The sequence below is a fragment of the Chlorocebus sabaeus genome, chromosome 22 (genome assembly GCF_047675955.1).
Source record: "Chlorocebus sabaeus isolate Y175 chromosome 22, mChlSab1.0.hap1, whole genome shotgun sequence".
Lineage (NCBI taxonomy): Eukaryota > Metazoa > Chordata > Mammalia > Primates > Cercopithecidae > Chlorocebus > Chlorocebus sabaeus.
In genome coordinates, this window is record NC_132925.1 from 86,034,186 (window position 1) to 86,055,371 (window position 21,186).

Below are 21,186 nucleotides of genomic sequence, written 5' to 3' on the forward strand. Positions count from 1 at the left end.
ATGACAAACCCATTCTCTGTCTGCTTCATGATGTCTCAGAGAGGGCAGAGCAAGAGAATGGAGGCAAAATCACTTCACAAATGGTTGCATATTCTGCCCATAACACATCATTTTTATGAAACTCTGCCAAGAGTAAGATTGAGTTCTCTTAAAAATGATACCTGCACTTTACAGAGATAAGACCTGAAGGATACCAGCAAGCAGCAAACAAAACCAAACTGCACAGGGCTCCCCCACAGCAGGCAGTGCCCAGCACATTCTGCACTGCTGGTCCCCCCAGCCACCCCCTGCCCCGCCAGCTGCCACAGCCCAAATCATCTAGAAAAAGCCAGTGAGTGTTAATGCAATGGTGCCTTCCATCAGGAGGAGAGGCTGGTGCAGGGGTCCAGGGAAAAAGTGCCAGGCACCGAGAAGGCAGGGCCTCGCCATCCAACCACCAGGCCTGAGGTTAGGAAGGTCCCACGAGCAAAGGAAAACTTCAATACGTAGCACATTCTAGTCAGCAACTCTGCCACAGAAGCTCTTCTTCAAAAGCACAAATGCCAAACCCAGGCTGGAAGGAGAATCAGGCCTTTACCCCCACCGCCGACACCCAGAGGGCCCCGCCTTGGCCGCGCCTCTCCGTCTCCACCAGCACCTAATGGACACAGCAGGTGGCCGGGTTAACCACCACACTCTTCACAGGCTCTACTTACAGGAAGAGGCATGTGAAATGCCGGGAGGGGGTGTGCAGAAGGGATAGCCCTGGCACAGGAGGAAGTGTGGCAAGGGGGACGAGAAGCCTTCCCGCCCGCCACACCCAAGGCGATGGCCTGGGGCTCTGCTGCAGCCTGGGCCATCTTCCTCACCACCTGCTTCTCTGAGACAATAGGAAGCGAAGGAGGGCGAGTGCTCCCCACACTCACCAGAGACTTCCACAGCAGCCTCGGGTCTCGCCTTCGCCGCTGACGTTCTCTGTGTTCACAGACTCAGTCTCACTGGTGGGCATGCTAGCTGTGGGGAGAAGATGGACTTCAGAGAGCATGCGGCGCACGCTGCATGCCTGGGAGCAGGCCAGGTGGGAGCCTCTGCCACCAGGCAGACCTCTGGAACCCAGGAGGAGGGCGACGAGGGCCCTCAGAGGCTCAGCTGGGCTAAGGGAGTGCCAGGGAGCCAGGCCTCTCCACCGCAGGTGAGCCTCTGTGCCCATAGCCTGTAGGGAAAGCACAGAGTCCCCCTCCAGGAGGACATTCTATCCACCTAGACATTTCCAAGAAAGGAAGCCAAGGGATCAAAGTGAATCCTGTGGCTGGGTATAGTACCACTTTATACTCCTCATCTCTGGGATCACACTGAGAAGCCACCAAAATGTACTTTACAGGTACATCTTTGCTTGCCCCAAAAGGTGCATGTAGGTACCATGCACAACATTTTTTAGAGTTAAGAACTCTATTTTTTTTTTGCTATTTTACCTGATGCTGAAGTTGTGCCGAGCTTGTGAAGCCAATATGCAGAAAGTTCTTACCCAGTAAGCTGGCCCTAGAGCGCCAAGGAACTAGAGCGTTACGGGTGAGAGAAGAAGGTTTTTATCAACCAGTGAGCAGAGGGCAAGGTTGACTCTGGTTCCAATGCGACTGGGGTCTCTGGGCCCGTCCCACTTCTCCATGGCAGGATCCTGAGCGGAAGTGGAGGAAATGGGGAAACACACCCACTAGAGTGTGGAGGTCCAGGGGCCACCCAGGGCCACCATCTGGTGCATAAGCGTCTTTTCTCATCCACTTGATTCAACCCCATAAACATCATGAACACAGGCTGGAGCCCAGGCAGTGGAGGAGGGTGGGGGCACAAAGAGGGCACATAGCACCCCACCCACCTGGAACAGGGGTGAGGAACAGGCAGCCCCTGGCTCACTTCCATTAGCTGTGAAGAGAGCTACCTCAGGAGTCTGTGCAGGAGGTTCCAGAGTAAAGAATAATTAATTCTGCGGGGGGCAGAGGTAAAAGAGGAAGTCACCGAAGAGAATCCACGTGTACTTCCTTTTTCCTGAGGCATGGCTTTGAACTGTAGTGACTGTTTTTACAGACCGTATGGTGTCAGCAGGAAAGCTTGGCCCGTGGGCTCGGCCCATGTGGCTCCCATTAGCAAGGATGCCTCAAGTTTCATCTGCAAATACTGGTAGTGGGTTGGAAGCCCTATGGCAAAGATTCTGAGGCCCAGCCCAGGCTCAGAGGGAAAGGAGCTGGATCAGGCAGCTCTGCGTAGGGGGCTGTGTTCTGCCCAGCTTGCTCATACTAGACTTCATAAAGGTAACAACAGGGATATAGGTGGAACCTGGCTCAAGGAACCCAGTGGTCTGAGAAGTAAGTTTTTTGAGGATACCAAAGAAGATCCCTGATCTGTTCCGCTTGTGAGTGCCCGAGGAACTGAGCCTGCCTGCATGGGAGCTTCCACAGCCACGCCCAGGAACACTGAGGCAAGGGTGTCAAAAGTTAAGACCAAGTGAGTAAAATTATAGATGTAACTCATGTTACATCGCTGGTACTCTCATAGAATAATTTTCTTCTCTCCTAAGTCAATTAAAACCTTGATTTACTTTTTCATTATTTCATGCAAAAACAAACAAATAAAAAAACTGGACAAAAACAAACAAAAAACCAAATCTAATCATGGAAAAACCTAAAAAAAAAAAAAAAAAAAACTCCATTAACACACACAGACACACAAGAAGCTATTCATGCAATTCTCCTCGACTGTTCCCCACTGATTCAGCAGAAAGGCTAGGAGATTGTAAAATCCAACAAAGAAAATCACAGTGGGAGACCCTTTTGACATCTGACCATGCGTCAGTTCTGTGCAGCATTTTCCTTAGCGGTTACTGCAGTGACTGAGGGGACTAGGAAGCAAGGGCAGTACGATGTGGGGAACCCACAGTCCTGATTCTGTTTTCTGAGTCTCCTGGGCAATGGGCCGCCTCTCTCCAGCCTTCACTTTCCTATCTCTAAAATGGTGGTGTGAACTTCACAATCTTGAGGATCATTTCCATCTTTAACAGTTTGCTGTCTCATAGTTCTAATATTAATCATGTTGGAACATTAGTCATTATTTTCAAAAGAGCAAACTTCTGAACAGACTAAGTCTTTGTGGCTTTTTAATCTCTGGAGTCGTGTCTCATGCTGGTATCAGTACAGTCGCAGCATTTCAATCCTAAAGCTTCATTTTAAAAACAATCTGATTGAAACAGATAAATTACATATTTTCTATGGGAACGGGGTCATCAGTTAGCATTTCTGGCTCCCTGCCAGCTATTAGTGTATGACATGTTCTGGTTGCTCCCTAGACTAATTGAGGGGAAAGACAAGAAGTAAAACCAAACTCCCCAAACAGCAACAAAGAGGGAAGATAGTCTCGCAGCACTGTGCCAGGGCTCCACTGAGGGCGAGGCAGGGTCCTCCTGCTCTCTGAGCTGACTGTCCTTCAGCTGGGTTGGGACGGTGGCTGACAGCAGGTGCACAGGTTGGCCAGATCTAAGTATAGCCCCGCGTTTGTGACCTGACTTCTGTACACCTCCATTTCCTCATCTGTGAAAGGATAAGAATGAGATGAGGCATGCAGAGTGCTAGGTCCCCAGGACTCGATGATCAGTGAGGCCCACACATGTTAACTCCATCTTCTCACAAAAGCTCTCTTGGAGCTCCCCAGAAGCAAAGCGACCAATCTAGTGTCACGTTGCCCTGGCCACTTTCATCATCGCACAGACGAATCTAGTGTGAGCAATCTTCCATACCTCTGAATCAGCTTTGGCTGTCACTCTTGGTTTGTATCTTCTTTTTTTTATTATTATTATACTTTAAGTTCTAGGGTACATGTGCACAACATGCAGGTTTGTTACATATGTATACTTGTGCCATGTTGGTGTGCTGCACCCATTAACTCGTCATTTACATTAGGTATTTCTCCTAATGCTATCCCTCCCCCCTTCCCCCACCCGACAACAGGTTCCAGTGCGTGATGTTCCCCTTCCTGTGTCCAAGTGATCTCATTGTTCAATTCCCACCTATGAGTGAGAACATGCGATGTTTGGTTTTCTGTCCTTGTGACAGTTTGCTGAGAATGATGGTTTCCAGCTGCATCCGTGTCCCTACAAAGGACATGAACGCATCCTTTTTATGGCTGCATAATATTCCATGGTGTATATGTGCCACATTTTCTTAATCCAGTCTGTCATTGATGGACATTTGGATTGGTTCCAATTCTTTGCTATTGTGAATAGTGCTGCAATAAACATACATGTGCATGTGTCTTTATAGCAGCATGATTTATAATCCTTTGGGTATATACCCAGTAATGGGATGGCTGGGTCAAATGGTATTTCTAGTTCTAGATCCTTGAGGAATCGCCACACTGTCTTCCACAATGGCTGAACTAGTTTACAGTCCCACCAACAGTGTAAAATTAGAGACTTAAATGTTAGACCTAAAACTATAAAAACCCTGGAAGAAAACCTAGGCAATACCACTCAGGACACAGGCATGGCCAAGGACTTCATGTCTAAAACACCAAAAGCAATGGCAACAAAAGCCAGAATTGACAAATGGGATCTAATTAAACTAAAGAACTTCTGCACAGCAAAAGAAACCACCATCAGAGTGAACAGGCCACCTACAGAATGGGAGAAAATTTTTGCAATCTACTCATCTGACAAAGGGCTAATATCCAGAACCTACAAAAAACTCTAACAAATTTACAAGAAAAAAACAAACAACCCCATCAAAAAGTGGGCAAAGGTTTGTATCTTCTCTGTCTTTAGCTGAGTTATTGTCTAACTTTGCCTTCTGTAGGCATAGCAACTTCTCCCATCATAGCTGTTTGACACCTAAAGAGCCACAGCACATAAGAAATAAATATATCCCAGAAAGATGTAGCCAGGGCTGAGGAGAAGTGGAGGCAGACGGAAAAGGAAGAGGACAGTGCCTACACTAGAAATTGGAGACCTCATTTGGTCCTCGAAACAGACCTTGATCCACCCCCTAAATCTGAGCAGAGGAAACATGCTCTGACCAGAGCCCTGGCAGCCTATCTTCTCCAGCTACTTACTCCCTACACAGGACAGAGAGCGTTCCCTTTTCCAAAAATATTTGAAAAGATCAGGCTCAGTGGGTATAACAAAGACCTTGTTTATTAAAAATAAAACATTTTATCCTTCACTTGCATTAGGCATTCATTTTTTTAATGTTAATAAATTGATACGACTTTCCCTTCTTTTAGTCCCAATAGGATCTCATCTATGTTTTTTAAAAATAAGGACAGAAGAATCGTAGACTGTTAGAACCAGAAGGGGCTTCTGAGAGTATATGAACAAACTCTTGATTTCTCAAAGGAGAGAACTGGCCAAAATGCCCTGGGACACGCAGCTGAGACTGAGAAATCTCTCCTGACTTCTGCTCACCACTCTTTTCAAGTATGTGCTGTGGTTTTGCTACATACTTAAATATACTGGTATATATTTGGGTGTTTGATACTTAAAATTCCACAAATCAAAAAGTCCCAAAAAGCCAAACGGGTCTATTATCTACCAGTGCTGGTTTACTATTCTGATGACCTTTATTAACCGCTCAAAATCTGGCATATAACCAGATCACTTACAGGAAGGATATCAGCCCAGTGACCGAGGATAGTACAAAAATCAAGCTGCACTGGTGACGACTGGGCTTTTATAAAAATCCAAACAGAAAGAGTCATAAAAACTCATATAGGTGGCCGGGCGCGGTGGCTCACGCCTGTAATCCCAGCACTTTGGGAGGCCGAGGCGGGCGGATCACGAGGTCAGGAGATGGAGACCATCCTGGCTAACACAGTGAAACCCCGTCTCTACTAAAAACGCAAAAAATTAGCCGGGCATGGTGACGGGTGCCTGTAGTCCCAGCTACTTGGGAGGCTGAGGCAGGAGAATGGCATGAACCCGGGAGGCGGAGCTTGCAGTGAGCCAAGATTGCGCCACTGCACTCCAGCCTGGGCGACCAGCGACTGAGCGAGACTCCATCTCAAAACAAACAAACAAACAAACAAACAAACAAAACTTATGTAGGTAAAGCCATGGGCAAATTACTGGAACACATGGGCTTCTCCTAACTGGCTTCCATAGCATTGTGACTGCCCCATTTAGGTGATGGCCTTGTCCCCTTCAGCAGGGACTCAGTGTTAATTGCTGACAAGTGGCTAGGCCTTATTAGGGGTGCAGGCAGACCCCTCAGACCTCCCCACATTGCCGACAAGTGCCAGTCCCCTACCGTAGAAATAAGCACCAGGGGCCATTTGCATAGGAACAAGCTGTGAAGCCTCTTCCCTGGCACATTCCAGGAAACTGGAATGTTAGAGCTTTGTTAGAGTTTATTTTTTATACAAATTTAAAAACTACTTTCAGTGAGTCTGGGAAAAACCAAGCCTTAGGAAAGCCTGTGACCTGTGAGAGGATGCTGGCACTACAATTTGCCTGCTGGAAATCCGGGGAAGCTCAGGACCTAAATTTTGCAATCTATTCCAGGCATTGGGATCTCTGGGAAGAGCTCCAGGGCAGACCCTTAGGCTTAGAGTGTGGTGGACTGAGGTGGGGCCCTGGGTGCCATTGGGGGTGAGTGGATGGTGGCAGACAGCAGCCCTGCACGACCCAGATTGTAATTAGAGTTTCCAAGGCCTTTGCAGCATGGGCAGCCGGGCCAGGCCCCTACTTGGAGCACTCTCTGTGGATGTGGGTCATGGCGCTTCTCTTTAAGATCTTGTACTGGGCCAGATGCCATCATGGGCAATACCACACACAGTAAACCAGAGAAATCTGCTGTTTCTCAGGCCAGCATAACTAGCATTTTCACCAAGGTGTAGACATTTATCCATCTACTCTCATGCTGAAGGACGACATTCATCTCAGCCAAATGTGTCAGGCTTGTGAATTCAGAGGCAAATCTCTCTCTCTCACACACACACACACACACACACACACACACAGCAAATGAGTTTATGTGTGGGTCTAAGCAGACAGCCTCAAAATTATGTTCACCATTAACAGGTATAGCAAAATCTCAGATCAACCTTCAGTGGTGGAGGCTGATGAGGTCAAAAATGATGGAAGAAATGTCAGGAGAGCCTGGTTCTTATCATCAGGTGACAAGGGGACAAGGGCCTCTTTCCCCTACGCTTGGCTACCAGATCTGTAAGATGAGCTGTAGGACAGTATCATCTCTAAGATCTATTTACCTCTGACCTGCTATAACTGCAGGAAGGCAGAAACGCCCACACGCTGGCTGGTTTTACTACCATCTACCAGGGGGTTTCCCTTGCATTCCCCTAGCTCTGCAAGGAGGGGAGGGCAGAAGAAGTGAGCCCCTGCCCACCACCCTCAGGAGGGGAGCCAGGGGTCCAGCCAGCGGCCTGCCCAGGAGAACTGAGTCCAAGTTCTCTGCATGCAGAATGTCCCAGAGAATGGGATACAGCACAGGAAGCAGTAACTCCCCAGAGGTTTCAGGGTGTCACAGGAGAGCCCCAGTCCTCCAGTCAAGGCACCCCAAAGGGAAGGCTTGCCACACATCAAACTGAGCCCAGAGCCCTCCGGTCTCCTTCTAGAACCTGTCCCATTAGCAGTATAATTCACAGATGTCTTTGGCCTCAGAGCCTCATTCTTCTGTTCTCCATAGGACAGGCTTTCTTGCACACTCAGGAATTTCTTTTAGCATTTCCTTCCACCTCCAAGCAGCCTAAAGCTTCTCGTTCTTTTCAAAGGAAAGGGTAGGGGGTGAGGCTGGACAACTGAGCCGTGGCTGAGTTGTGACTGCCTTCCTAGGGGACGGGGTACCTGACACCTAGATCTTGCGTTTTCATCTTATTTTCGTGACAAATATGAGCAGTACCACGACATACAGGCCTGCCAAATCCAGCAGCAGCCCACACACCCCCTAAAGGCACATGCACATGCTAGTAGTGACACCTTAGGCCACCACAGGGTAACAGCCTCTTGCTGCTGTAAAGAAGCCAGGCTCTTCTTGGAGAATGTGGGTCAAGGCCAGACCAAGGTTTCCATGTCTCAAGCAAGAATTATGCCCAGACAGTAACTATCTCCGCGTGTCCAGGGACAGGGACAGCCCAGCGCCCATATGAGGGCTCCTGCCCCACCTGGTGCCAGCAGGGTCAGGTCCTTCCTGAGTCCCCAGGTATTTCAGTCAATAAAAAGCCATTCCCACTCAAAATAAAGTTCCTTAAACGTGTCAGCCTGCTTCCTCTCCCTGCAGATCTCAGAAAGACAGTGGAGAAGCCACAAGAATCCTTAGAGAATCACAAGGCCCAAGCCTGCATTCAGGAAGGCAGAACCAAGGAGGGGCGTTTTCTTTTCTGGGGACAGAAATCATTTATCTCCCTTTGGTAACCTCTCCAGAGCTATATCCCTACATCAGTCTTTAAAGACATTCTTCCTTATGTCCATGACAGTATTTCCTGCTTAGTTGAAGGCCATTCTTCTTGCAGACACCTTCAGGCGCTGCATCAAGCCCAGCCTCCTGTTCATAAACCTTCTGTGAGCACTACAGCTAAAACAGGCAGCCCCAACTCTGCCCTCAACTCACTGTCCCACCTCAGGCAAGTTCCACCTCCTCCTTCCCCTCCTCTGGGGGCCACAACGTGCTGAACGACAAGGGCTTATATCTGATAATCTCTTAATTCCTTTTCACTTTTAGGCCTTCTGATGAGACCTAGACTCTAATAGAACCCTCTTTAGATATCCATGGGTTGTTCCTGTCTGCATCCCATAACCTCTGAGCTCAGCATTGCCACGGAGGCAGAGGCCACTTCAAAGAAAAGAGTACAGTGTGTCCCTTCTGTTCCCTTAGTGGTTGGCTTCAATTCCCTGCGGTCTGAATCTTCTTAAACAGACTTTCACCAGGGGCAGGTGACCAGGGCCGATCCTGGGGGCAGAACTAGGTTGACTGCACTGGTGTGCACGGGCAAAGCTTTGTGCTGCTGTTGAACCACTGCCATGACTTGGGAAGAGCAAGGCAGGGAGCCAGGTGCTCACCTAACCGACTGCCCGGGGATGGGCCTGACAGCTACTCCAGAGATTCTCAGGAAGGGTATGTTTAGCATTATTTTAGGACATAACTGGAAATGTAACTTTCCCACAGGAGCCCATTCTCATTTTCAAAGGCAAGTGTCCCCAAATCTTTGTATCCCTGAAGTCTATTTTTAGTTTTTAAGAGACAGAGATCTCACTGTTACCCAGGCTGGAGTGTAACGGTGCAATATCACTGACTGCAGGCTCAAACTCCTGGGCTTATGCAATCCTCCTGCCTCAGCCTCCCAAGTAGCTGGGGACTATAGACATGCACTACCACAATTGATTTTTTTTTTTCAAAATTTTGGTAGACACAGGGTCTCACTTTGTTGCCCAGGCTAGTCTCAAACTCCTGGCTTTAAGTGATCGTCCTGCCTCGGCTTCCCAAAGTGCTGGAATTATAGGTGTGAGAGCCACTGCACTCAGCTAATTTCATTCTTAAAGCTGCCACTATAACTTTGGCATAGTCCTGAGCAAAGTAGCCAGAGACTAAGAGACAGAGAAGCAATTTGAAATGTGTAGCCTGGAGAAAAAAAAATCAATCAAATAACATTATTGGAATTTCTAAACAGTTTAAATTTAAAAACATCATTTGGGGAAAAGTATTTTAAAAGTCTGTCTTCCAGTCTAAGAATATTCATGCTGAATCAAATAAATTTTTTGAGTTGGTTCAGCTGCTTCTTTATAAGGTACGGTTCAAACAAAAAGAAAACTGCAATGCTATCTTGGTAAGGGCACCTTATTTTGGAAAAGTCCAAGAAGAAAGAAATCAAGCAATTAAAATATAGGCATCTTCTGAACACACCACACGGCACATGCATTTCACACAATGCCTATGTGCAAGGAAAAGGTATCAGAGATGTTGCAGAAAGAGAAAGTTCAGTCTCAGTAATTTACCGTGATCTTTAGCCCTGTGTTGGCGAAAGCAGCAAAACTTCTTTTTCTTCTTATCCTCTTTAAGCAAGTCGGCCACTGTGACCCCTTCAGGTTGAACACAGGCAATTTCATTACGAAGCAGCAGAGGGCAGCAACAGCAGCCAAACCAGGGCCCCACGCGGCCAGCCCCGCCAGCCAGGCGGCCTCACGCAATGGACGCCCGCCTGCCTCAGTCCTCCTCCTGCTAGGAATCCAGCTCAGGATCCGAACAGTGGAGAGGAAGTGCCCTTTCCACAGCTATTGACAAACATCTGTCTTTAAGAACCTGTTCTAAATCAACAACCAGCTAACCCATGCTAGATAAAGGTTTCCAGGGTTTGGCTTCCCATCTAAGAAGGGTGTTAAGGAAAGGGCACTTTAGGGAAGGGTCAGGAGCCCTGGGTACTGACTGGCTGTGTGATTCCAAACAGCACTACCATATGGGACGGACAGGTGGGAGTTCAAAAGGTAGGCTCTGGACTCTGACAGGGCAGGTCTAATCCCAACCCTGCCACTTCCATGTCGGATGGCCATGGACAGGTTACCTGATACTGCGAAGCCTCAGTTTCCTCCACACCTGTAAGATGTCAATAATAGTTGAACTTGTACCATGTAAGGTTGTTGTAAGAGGTGAACAGTAGAGACGGTAATAAAAGCAATGTGCCTAGCTTTGGCAAGGCATGATCAATCACCACTACTGTCATCACTGCGACTCTCTCATGACCACCAGGTCACAAGAGAAATGACTCTAGGATCTCTAACCCCCTGCAGTCCCGTGATTCCGTGATCACTCTAAGCCAGCTAGTCTTCAGAGTGCAGACCCCATACTCTAGGCAAGAGTTGTGCGGGGCAGTGTGAGACAGCGGCAGGAATGCTGGAGTAAGCAAGGGTGTGGGGAGCACAGACACCTGCACATACTATGGGTGGGCAGAATACTCACATTCCTAAAATGTGCATCCTGGCCGGGCGCGGTGGCTCAAGCCTGTAATCCCAGCACTTTGGGAGGCCGAGATGGGTGGATCACGAGGTCAGGAGATAGAGACCATCCTGGCTAACCCGGTGAAACCCCGTCTCTACTAAAAATACAAAAAACTAGCCAAGCGAGGTGGCGGGCGCCTGTAGTCCCAGCTACTCTGGAGACTGAGGCAGGAGAATGGCGTAAACCCGGGAGGCGGATCTTGCAGTGAGCTGAGATCCGGCCACTGCACTCTAGCCCGGGCTAAAGAGCAAGACTCCGTCTCAAAAAATATAAATAAATAAATAAATAAATAAATAAATAAATAAATAAATAAATAAAATGTGCATCCTTTCTGACACAGCAGACCCTTTTCTTGTATCCTCTCCCACAAAAACGTGAACACGAGCATGCAGACACAGGGGCATGTGTTTGCAGAGGTTAATGATGGTTAGTGTGCAGACTGTGGCAGAGCTTGGGTTCAAATCTCAGCTTTGCCACGTAAGTCACATGGCCTTGGGAAGCTACTGAACTGCTTTGTGCTTTAGTTTCCCCACCTGTCAAGTTCCTGTCTCACAGAGTTGTGTGAAGAAGAATGAACGTATTCACCCACAGCCCTTGGAACAGTGTCTCACACACAGAAAGCACCTGACGAATGCTAGTTATTATTACTCCCTATTCTTTCACTCAAGAAGGAAGTAACGGCATGCTTACGTGTGGGACAAGCGCTGTGCTGGGTGCAGCCACACAACAGAGGGCAGAAACAGACCCTATTCCTGCTTCTCCCATGGAGCTGATGGTCTCGTGGTGGAGAGACCTCTATAAAGTAGAGGGCCATGTGCTGTAGAGTGTAGAGTCCACTGTAGCAGTTTTCACAATGGCAATTTATTGAAAAGAGCCAACGTTTTGCTTTAAAAACATGGGAAATATCTGTGGTACATGGTTCAGTGAAAAATACCCGTGTTGGGCATCTCAGGGTGGAAGCTCTATGCATGCTGTCTGTGTCATGTATTACGCGCAGTGAGGTGTGGAAGTAGAGGCCCCAAACTTCTTAGTCTGCCTCTCTTTAAGGAGAAGGAAGAGAGAATTTTTCTCTTAGTTTACATTCTTTGAAATTACATGAATTCTTTATGTAGGCAAATATTACTTCCATAACTAAAATGTATCAAAAACAGATAAAACAACCCTGATTTGAGACTGCAAACCTGGCTGGAGTACCCACTCCTTGTCTCCACAGTGGGCCAACAGTCCCTGAGTCCAGCTCCCATCAGCTCTTAGGAGGCTGAAGGTGATGGCAGACATGTAGGCACCTTCAGAAATTACCATGCTTCTGTCACCCCTGTGGAGAGTCCACCTGGCCAGACAACTACTCCCAGTGCCACCGCAATGGAGAGAGTGTCCAGCCACCGACCCTAGGGCCAGCCCTCCCACTTCCCAGTGAAAGCACTTCCAGCTGCCTCTCCAGTGAGGGCTCTTGACCTGGACGCATATTTACCATATGCCACTCTAACTGCTGCTGTTTGCTTTACAGCTTTTAATTGAGTATTTTCCATTTTGAACTTGTGCCTTGAGGTAGTTCAGTGGTGACGAAAGCAGTTTTATAAATCACAATTTCAAAACACAGTCTTTCAAAACAGGACCAGCAAATTGCTATGTCTCATGCTTGCAAACAGCTATGCCATCCTGGTTTTCTGTCCACCCCCAAAGCAAACATTGCAGTACGAGGCAACCAGGTAGTAGCACATGCAAAAGGGAGGCAGCTAGGGCAACCTGCTCCAGCAAGCCCCAGGGTGGCAGAGTCCCCGGGCAGGTGGGCAGGCAGGCAGGGGCAGTGCCCATAGCCTCCAGGACCACTGAAGAAGCAGAAGACAGAGAGGCTGTCCTTGTGGTCAGAGATGAAGTTTCAGGTATGCCCCTCCCTTTCTTTGGGCATCAAATATCTTTACTTAGAGGAATTATTAATCATTAATAGTTCCTACAATAAAACTGCTCTGCTTTTCTGGCCACAATTTTAGAATGAGCTCCCTTTAAAATGATTTCATTTTTAATGCTTTTTTTTTAAAGACTAATCACTGACAATAAGAAGAGTTTAAAATAGAACTTTAGGCTTCCAGATTTTAATGGTCCTAGCAAAACTCCATTGTTAACTCAGAAGCAGCTGCATACGTCTAAAAAAATCACTTTGAGATTTGGCAGGGTTTCTTAAGAAACTTGAGGCTCAGCAAAAAGTTAAATAAATTATCCTTGAAAATTTACCAAATGCTCAGGAACTCACTTCAAAGGGAATTCTGTCCATTCAGTTAATTGTGTAACACCAGCTTTCCAATAGCACATTTATGAAATTGACATCTTAAATAATCTATGAATGCACAAAGCTGGAGCTACCTGTCACCAGTCACCAGACAGCTCTGTCAGAGGCCTGATTGCCTTTCCTCTTCTTTCAAGTGAATGCCTGGAACAGCATGATATTCAGCCCCTGATAGCATCCTGGACCCAGGAGTTCCGAACCTGAGCTTCACATTAGAATCCCCAGGGAACTTGAATGAAAAAGAACCACCCCTGGCTCCCACCCCAAAATGAATCAAGAGTCTTAAAGGGTGGAGTATGGCATCAAGAAGTGTCCAAGCTCCCCAGGTGATCATAACGTACAGCCAGTGTTGGGCATCGCAGATGCAGGCAGTGACATTTAGCAGACCAGAGAGAAAAGATAATGTGAGCGCATCTCCAAGTACTTGATTTGACATCTGTTCTCTGACAGCAAGCAACCGTCAAACTAGAAATGGACTTCAAGAGCCAGAAAGCTGTGCTGCCCTATCTCGAAAGTGACCTAGTTAACAGATGTGTTTTCCATCAATACTTCAGAACCTGATAGTTTCTGAACAGAAAAGTACAGGGCAATGGTCCTAAGGGGGAGGCCCCACCCTGAGGCTGGTTACAGGTCTAGCAGAACCTTCAAAAATATTCTGTTTAGGAAAGTCAAATACTGCATGTTCTCACTGATAAGCAGAAGCTAAATAATGTGTACACATGGACATAGGGTGTAGATGGAATAATAGGCATTGGAGACACAGAAGGGTGGGAGGGTGGAAGAGGGCTGAGGGATGAGAAATTACTTACTGGGTACAATGTACACTATTTGAGTGATGGTTACACTAAAAGCCCAGACTTTACCGCTATGTAATATATCCATGTCACAGAACGGTATTTGTACCCCCTAAATTTATACCCCCAAAATTCTGTTGAGGTCAAGTTTTACTGGTGTCTGGTGAAAACAGCAACAGCACATACTACAACTATGACATCTCCTACCAGTCACAGAACATTCAATTGTCACAACAGCCCCATGGGGAGATATATCTTTATCCCCTTCTTGCAGACAAGGGAAGTGGGGGCCCAGAGAGGTTGAGTAATTTGCCTAACACTAAAGTCCAAATTCCAAGTCACAAAACTCCATTACAGCCACATCCGGAGAAGGGGCATGAAGACGCCCTCCAGCCCAAGCCTTTGCCTCCCGTGAGCTCACAGACATCTGCTGTTGTTAGTGACGTCCTACGCCCACCTCTGCTCATCTAGGCTGAGCCTCAGCTATCAGGAAGTGTTTCTTCTCACACTGTCACTTCGATCCTCAAGGTCTTGGAGGAAACTGCTCAACTCACATCCAGGACCCAGCTGAAAAGGGCTATCAGTTGAATTAGCATCCTCAGTCATTATGGACAAAGTCAGGAGCCCAGGCCCTGCACCATCCTCCTCCCAAGAGGTAACAGAGGAGCAGGGTTGGAGTGGAAGGCATGTGGGGTGATCTCACACCCCCAGGGAGGATGCAAACACCATAACACTGGCAACACCCACACTTCTACTGCCTGCTAATCAGATGCACAGAGACAGCCCCAGACCTGGCATGTGCATGTGGTGAATCCAGGGTTCTTTATTTGGTGAGGAGGACCATGTGGGCCTCACTGAAACCCTCTCTTCACGTGGTTTTCTGGCTGTGACAGGAAGAAAATGGCTGGCAGCCACAGGAGGCCCCAGGGAAACCTCAACAGTGCTGTCTTCTCCAGAGGGTCTGAGCCACTGAGGTCTGTGATCAGAGAGGTTCTCTCCTCAGAGGAGGAGACTTGGGGCTCTCAAGTCAGTTAAATCCCATTATGGCCTCCACAGCCTAAGATTTCTGTCTTTATTTAAAACCCCCATCATCAAGGCTCTGGAAATCTGATGCCTTGGGAAGCACTGTGAGCCTCACTCCACAGGAAACCCCAGCACCTGGCAAAATGAGCTCCATAAAGAACAAGGGTGCATCACAGAAACGTTTGCTATTCTGGATCAAACGTCAAGCTAGTTAATCATTTTGAGTCACACATCATGGTGCATAGCAGAAATAATACTGCTGATGTTCCAAAGACACACTGCAGCTTTCTGGGCTTGGGAGCCCCAGTGAGAGTGAATTCTGAAGATCTACAAGGCTTTTAAGCGGGTTTTGTTTCTTTCCTAGATTATTTTACTGAGCAATGCATTTAACGGCCCCTGAATATCTGTCACTTTGCACACCTTGTTCGTGCCACTTCCCCAGCTTGAAAAAGCCCCCATCCCCACCCTCTGCCGCCCAGGGCTGCTCCTTCCACGGAGCCCTCCTCACCTCGTCCCGGCCCATCCACTCCCACCAGCCAGAATCACTGCGCCCCCCCGGGCTCACACAGCACAGTGCTGGGCCTTAACAATGGGATCAGCTTCTCACACTAAGCCACCCCTTCTCCATCTTCCCCTCCTGGCAAGTTCTCTGAAAGGCAGAGTCATTGATTTCTGTCATTGTCAGGTTCTTTACAGTGGCAGGTCATAGGAAATGCTGGGCTGAGATAAAATGGCTAACCCTCAAGATATCACCTTAAATCCAATGAAAACCCTTAATCCTCAGATCATAGGCCCAATAAACAACTCTACCATGACTGATGTTAGCAACACTAGAACACCAATCCTTGTCTATTTCTAGAGGAGGAGAAATAAACAGAGGAAAGGCCACTGGCCTGTAAGAAGGCCTCACTCAGCTCCCTGGGGGACACAGCTAAACTAGCAAAGACAGATACTCTGCCGAGAAAAAAGGGGCCATACCTCCTCTCATTTACAAATACCATGTTGGGTTGAGGAGAGGTGAGGCAGGTCAGCATCCAAGTTACAGTTCGCAGGTGAAGGGGAAAGAGCTGTGCAGGCATCGCCAAGCTGCACCTACGTGGCCTGTTGCCAGCAATACTGCAGGTACAGAAGCTCCACGGAGGCCATGGAGTTCAGGACAGCTCCACTGCCAAGGGGAGAGCTGTGCAGAGGACAGGTAGGCACTCTTACATCTAATCACTTCACAGGCACATCGCTGAGTCTGAGACTCAAATGAATGTCTATTTATCAACTCTGAACTTGCGTTCAGCAAACAGTGAGCTCTAGAAACCCTCCCTCAGTCTTCTGATCCTCAGGTGCTGAAGCCCCGGCCCCTTCCTGAGTTTGGCAAGATGCAGGGAGGGAGAGAAGAGAGGCCTGACCCTGCCCACTCCCAGTCAGCACACAGGTTTGCACCAGCCGGGGCATCTGAGATCATGGAATACACTGCCTCTACATGAAGGCACAGAACCCAGGCTTGAAGAAAGGTAAGGGCCCTCTCAGACAAGAAGCCCCTCTGTCAGGGGTCTCTCAGCCCCTACTTCCACACTCCACAACCTCCAGAAGAGGCACAATTGCACCTCACCCACCCTTCCTATGGCAGCTCACCCCGACCTTCATACCCTCTGCGCTCCGGCCGAAGGGACCACTGCTCCCCCCTGAAATCCGCCCTTTGCCCACCTCCATGCCTCCCTCACGCTAGTCCCCTGGGTCAGGAAGCTTCTTCTCACACTGAACGGTCACACCTGCGATCCATCCATCCTTCAGGGCCCAGGCCAAATACGTCCCCCAGCCCTGTCCTCGATCCCTCCTCGGCTCCCGCAGCACACACCTGCCCTCTATGTGTGCCCTGCAGCTCCGCTCCCCAGGGCTGCATTTAGTGTGAGCAGCCCTGTCTCTCCCTAGGAGGCAGCACTCCACATCCTCTCCAGCTCCGGGTTTCCCCTGTACCCAGCAACAGGCCTTGCTGAGAGCAAAACATGCAAGGCACCCTGCTCAAGCAGGGACTTGCTCGGCCATCTTCTACAATGTAGGGCCAGCCTCGGGTCCCCAGGCCTCTCAATGGACATGTGCCCTTGAAGTACGTTCTCGGTCCTTCCTATCCAACTCTTCCAGATCTGTGGCAAGTCACAGACATCTCAGTCAAATGCACTGCTGGATTCCAGTTTCCACTCTGACCCAAGGCACAGAGGTCCCCAGAAAGAATAAGAGCACATCTGTGGGAAAAGTACGCAGTGAAAGAGACACTGTGGTTGACAATGGCAATTAATGTCAGTGACTGACTGAGTTCTCAGGCCTTGCCTCCTGCAGAAAGTGCTCTAGGGTGCTTAGTGTCACAGTGTGGGGTATCAGTGGTTGGGCTGCAAAGCAGCTGTCACTGACTCACATGCCCCTTAACACCTGCCTAGACCAGTGAGCCGGTTTCCTCCCAGTCCCTGATGGGCTAAGCATATGGCTTCATATGAATAGCACATGTAGGAGCCATGTCAGGTGGCCTAAGAGTAGGAGTCAGGAGGAACCCTGCACTTCAAATTCTTGTCCAATAACACTGTTCACTTTGAGGTGAGGGAAACCACAGCTTCCTCTCCTGTGGTGCAAGAATACATGTCTCATCACCCCTGCGCCCACTCAGAAATGCGCTTACTGAATTTCCCAGGCCAATGGTGGGTCCATCGGATCCTCCTTGGCCCACCTTACCAAATACAACTCTAACCCCCAAACCTCAGGCAGAAATCCAGAGTCAGCGCCAATGTGCCTGTTCTCTCCATGATGTGTGCAGGCAGAAGGGACCAGATGGCTGGGAGGAGGCCGTCCCACTCGCAGCCTGGGTCAGAGTCAAGGAAGGCCTGCTGCCAGGCGTCTGAACTGTACACTGGGTCTGTCTAGCCAGGGGCAGGAAAGGCGCTACATACTATTTCGTTTGCCTTCCTCTCCTCCTTCTTCCTCGTTCTCGGGATCGATGTCCTCAGCTTGGGTGATCCAATCCAAGTAGCCCTTTAGATCCTCCTCCAGCTGCTGCTTCTCCCGGAGCTTCTGGAAATCTCCCCGTGCTTTTGCCTTCTCTCTTTCCTTTGAGAATTCTCTGAAGGAGGCAAAGAGGACAAGCACATATCAGGACATCCTTGGGGACCTGCATCCTGAGCCACTGCCCTGCTGCACAACAGTCTTGTGGCAGGACACACAGCACTGAGTACAGTCACATGAGCACAGCTATGGAGCCACACACTTGGACAGGACAGAAGACAGTGTCTTCTCAAGCAAGACCGTGGGGGTCAGCGTCGCAGAGCCCACACCAACACACATGCATCATTTCTTAGAAAATGAACTCCCCTCAGATGACAGCGATCCCAAGGGGCCTGGGCCCAAAACACCATGTGCTGTCATAGTGGGCCTCTGACACCCCCCAACGAGGGGCCTGAACTCAGAGATGCCCCACCTTCCCCAGAGCCTCCTCAAAGAGGAGGGAGCCAAGTAGGCCAAGCTGTGGTCAAAGAGTACCACGTTTAGGGCTTCTTCAATGCTTTTGGACAAACTTTGCATTAATATTGTGTCCTACCCCTTTTGTCCAAACCAAGAGCTGTGAGCGGGCAGCAGTCCTTGCTGGTGCCCACACTAGGCTCCTCTACCCATCATCTGCAGGTTTGGGCCAGAGCAGTGGATGGAGTCAGGGCAGTCCCCCACCCCCGCCCCACAACCCAGTTCTCCCTTCCCAGATGGGAACTTGAGCACTGATGAAGCATTACTGTTTTTCTTCACCTTTGCTACTTGTCATAGTCTTCCCCAAAAGTCTTCCCTGCAGGAGGGGAAGAGGCATATGATTTGCTGCCCATTTATAGGAACACCTGCCCTGGAAAGGCTCTGGCAGACAGGTAAATGTTCCCAACTGTGGGGTGTTTACGCTACTTTCCACCATGTGTGCAAGCCTCTATCTATGCATATATACAAAACCCCACACTCACTCAGGCAAGCCTGAGAGTCAGGCAGACGATTACCCAATTTTTATATGCAAGGAACCATCTGCATCTCCAACCGTGAGTTGTTACAGGAGCCAAGATATGTGAGTTAGAGATTTAGTAAGTACACTGAAAAGCTGCTAAGGAAGCAGGTGAGGTTACAGCAATGCAGTTTCTGCACACAGACCTTGAGATTCCGACACAGGTTACTTCTGTCTGCCTTCTTGCCTTCGTTCCGAGTCAAAGCCAGCGTGTCTTGTTCAGGGTCCTACCTCAATAACCCAACCCAACCTAACCCAACCAACGAAAGGGGAAGTGACCTGCTTTCATAAAGCTAACTCCAGCCAGGCACGGTGGCTCACGCCTGTAATCCCAGCACTTTGGGAAGCCAAGGTGGGCGGATCATGAGGTCATGAGTTCAAGACCAGCCTGGCCAACATGGGAAAACCCTGTCTCTATTAAAATATAAAAATTAGCTGGGCATGGTGGTACACGCCTGTAATCCCAGCTGCTTGGGAGGCTAAGGCAGAAGAATTGCTTGAACCTGGGAGGCAGAGGTTGCAGTGAGCCAAGTTCATGCCACTGAATTCCAGCCTGGGCAACAGAGCAAGACTCCATCTCCAAAAAACAACAACAACAAACTAACCCCATATTCACACCTCTCCCTTAACTCTAGGCTGTCGAGGGGCTGAACAGATGCTTGCACACCCAGTGACGTTAATACTTCAGATAAGAAACTGGAATCCTCACCAAGTGCCACCCTCTGCCCACAATTAGAAAGAATCCCACTCAGGTGGAGGTTCTGGTGAGCTGAGATTGTGCCATTGTACTCCAGCCTGGGCGAGAGAGAGAGAGAGAGAGAGAGAGAGAGAGAGAAAGAGAGAGAGAGAGAAAGAAAGAGAGAAAGAAAGGAAGAGAGAAAGAAAGAAAAAGAAAAAAATAGGATCCCTCTCACTGATCCTGAATCACCCCACTTTTCAGACTCCCTGGAACCTATCCTTGGTCCTGTTAGGGCTGTCTGTCTCCACTCTACCCGCTGTGAATAAGGAAGGAGGCCAGGCTTTGTGGATCTAGAGGTGAGCAGGAGCCGATCTGAGCCCAGACATGTGCTCTGACCTCCCAGCCCAAAGAATACCTGTTGTCTCAAAGAAGTAAGGACTCCAGTGTCTCGCTGTTCACACATACCACAGCCTGAGAACCATCTGGGGTTTCTAGGCCTCCAGGGATCCCTGACACATGGGAAATGCGGAACTCAGCTCTAGGTAAATTCACCAAATGACTCTCTGAACTCTGAAAAAGTCACGCTCAATCCAGAATCACATCCCTGAGCATCAATAAGAGGGCTTGGAATGTCATGTGTCTTCAGGAAAATGAATTATATAAACTGTTTTCTTAAATACACCTCAAAGAAAAGTGGACCTTCGGTTTTATTATTCACCAAAAAAGTATCCTAGTACAAATCTGTTTGCATGTTTTGATTCTGAACTTAGCATACTAAATTGAGATGGTTACATACAAACAAGGTATTCTTACTTTGGGTCCATATCATATATGGGTTCTTGGGAAAAAATTATGAAGACAATAAAAGAGTTACCCTGAGAAGCTTAAGGACATTCATTTTATAATGTATATAATTACATACATTATATACATTTTATATACATTTTATAATGTATATAATTATACATTATAAAATGAATGTCCTTAAGCTTCTCAGGGTAACTCTTTTACATCTTTGTAATTTTCTTTTGTAATATTTTATGCATTTTTAACATTACAAATATAAAAATCCCATTTCTAACAAGTTGCATCATTGTTGCACATTTTCAGCTGCTGGGACACGGTTAAGCAGGCATAAGTAAAACTCTACTCTGATTAAAATTCCTAAGAGTAAAAACCCTGCCAAGTCCTGGTTTATGGCCCACTCACAATGATGGTCACTGTCACAAGAGCTCATATAACAAAGCTGCTGATATAGACCCTCTGAACTGATTTCAGACAGTTCTGAATGGCTGAATACTTAGCAGAAGGTAATAATTATTGATGTGGACAGAGGTGAGGTTTATGCAGCAGAAATCTGTTGGCCACAGGGCAGTTTGGAGGAAGGGGGCAGGGAGGTGGAGTCCCTGTGATAAACACAGATAAAGCCT

The 21,186-nt window shown here is 48.2% G+C and overlaps 1 protein-coding gene across 16 annotated transcripts in view; it reads right to left on the reverse strand.

The window, feature by feature from the left end:
* The window catches only part of CACNA1D (calcium voltage-gated channel subunit alpha1 D), a 479,329-nt gene that overhangs the window by 93,209 nt on the left and 364,934 nt on the right, over positions 1-21,186 (reverse strand). For 11 of the 16 annotated variants that reach the window (XM_073010048.1, XM_073010039.1, XM_073010042.1 and 8 more), the window contains 3 exons: positions 17,996-18,165; positions 906-993; positions 578-637 (listed from right to left, as the gene is read on the reverse strand). In XM_073010048.1, coding sequence (XP_072866149.1) covers positions 578-637; positions 906-993; positions 17,996-18,165 — 318 coding nt within the window. The remainder of the gene's footprint in view (positions 1-577; positions 638-905; positions 994-17,995; positions 18,166-21,186) is intronic. The other 5 variants (XM_073010043.1, XM_007984601.3, XM_007984599.3 and 2 more) reach the window with 1 other exon arrangement.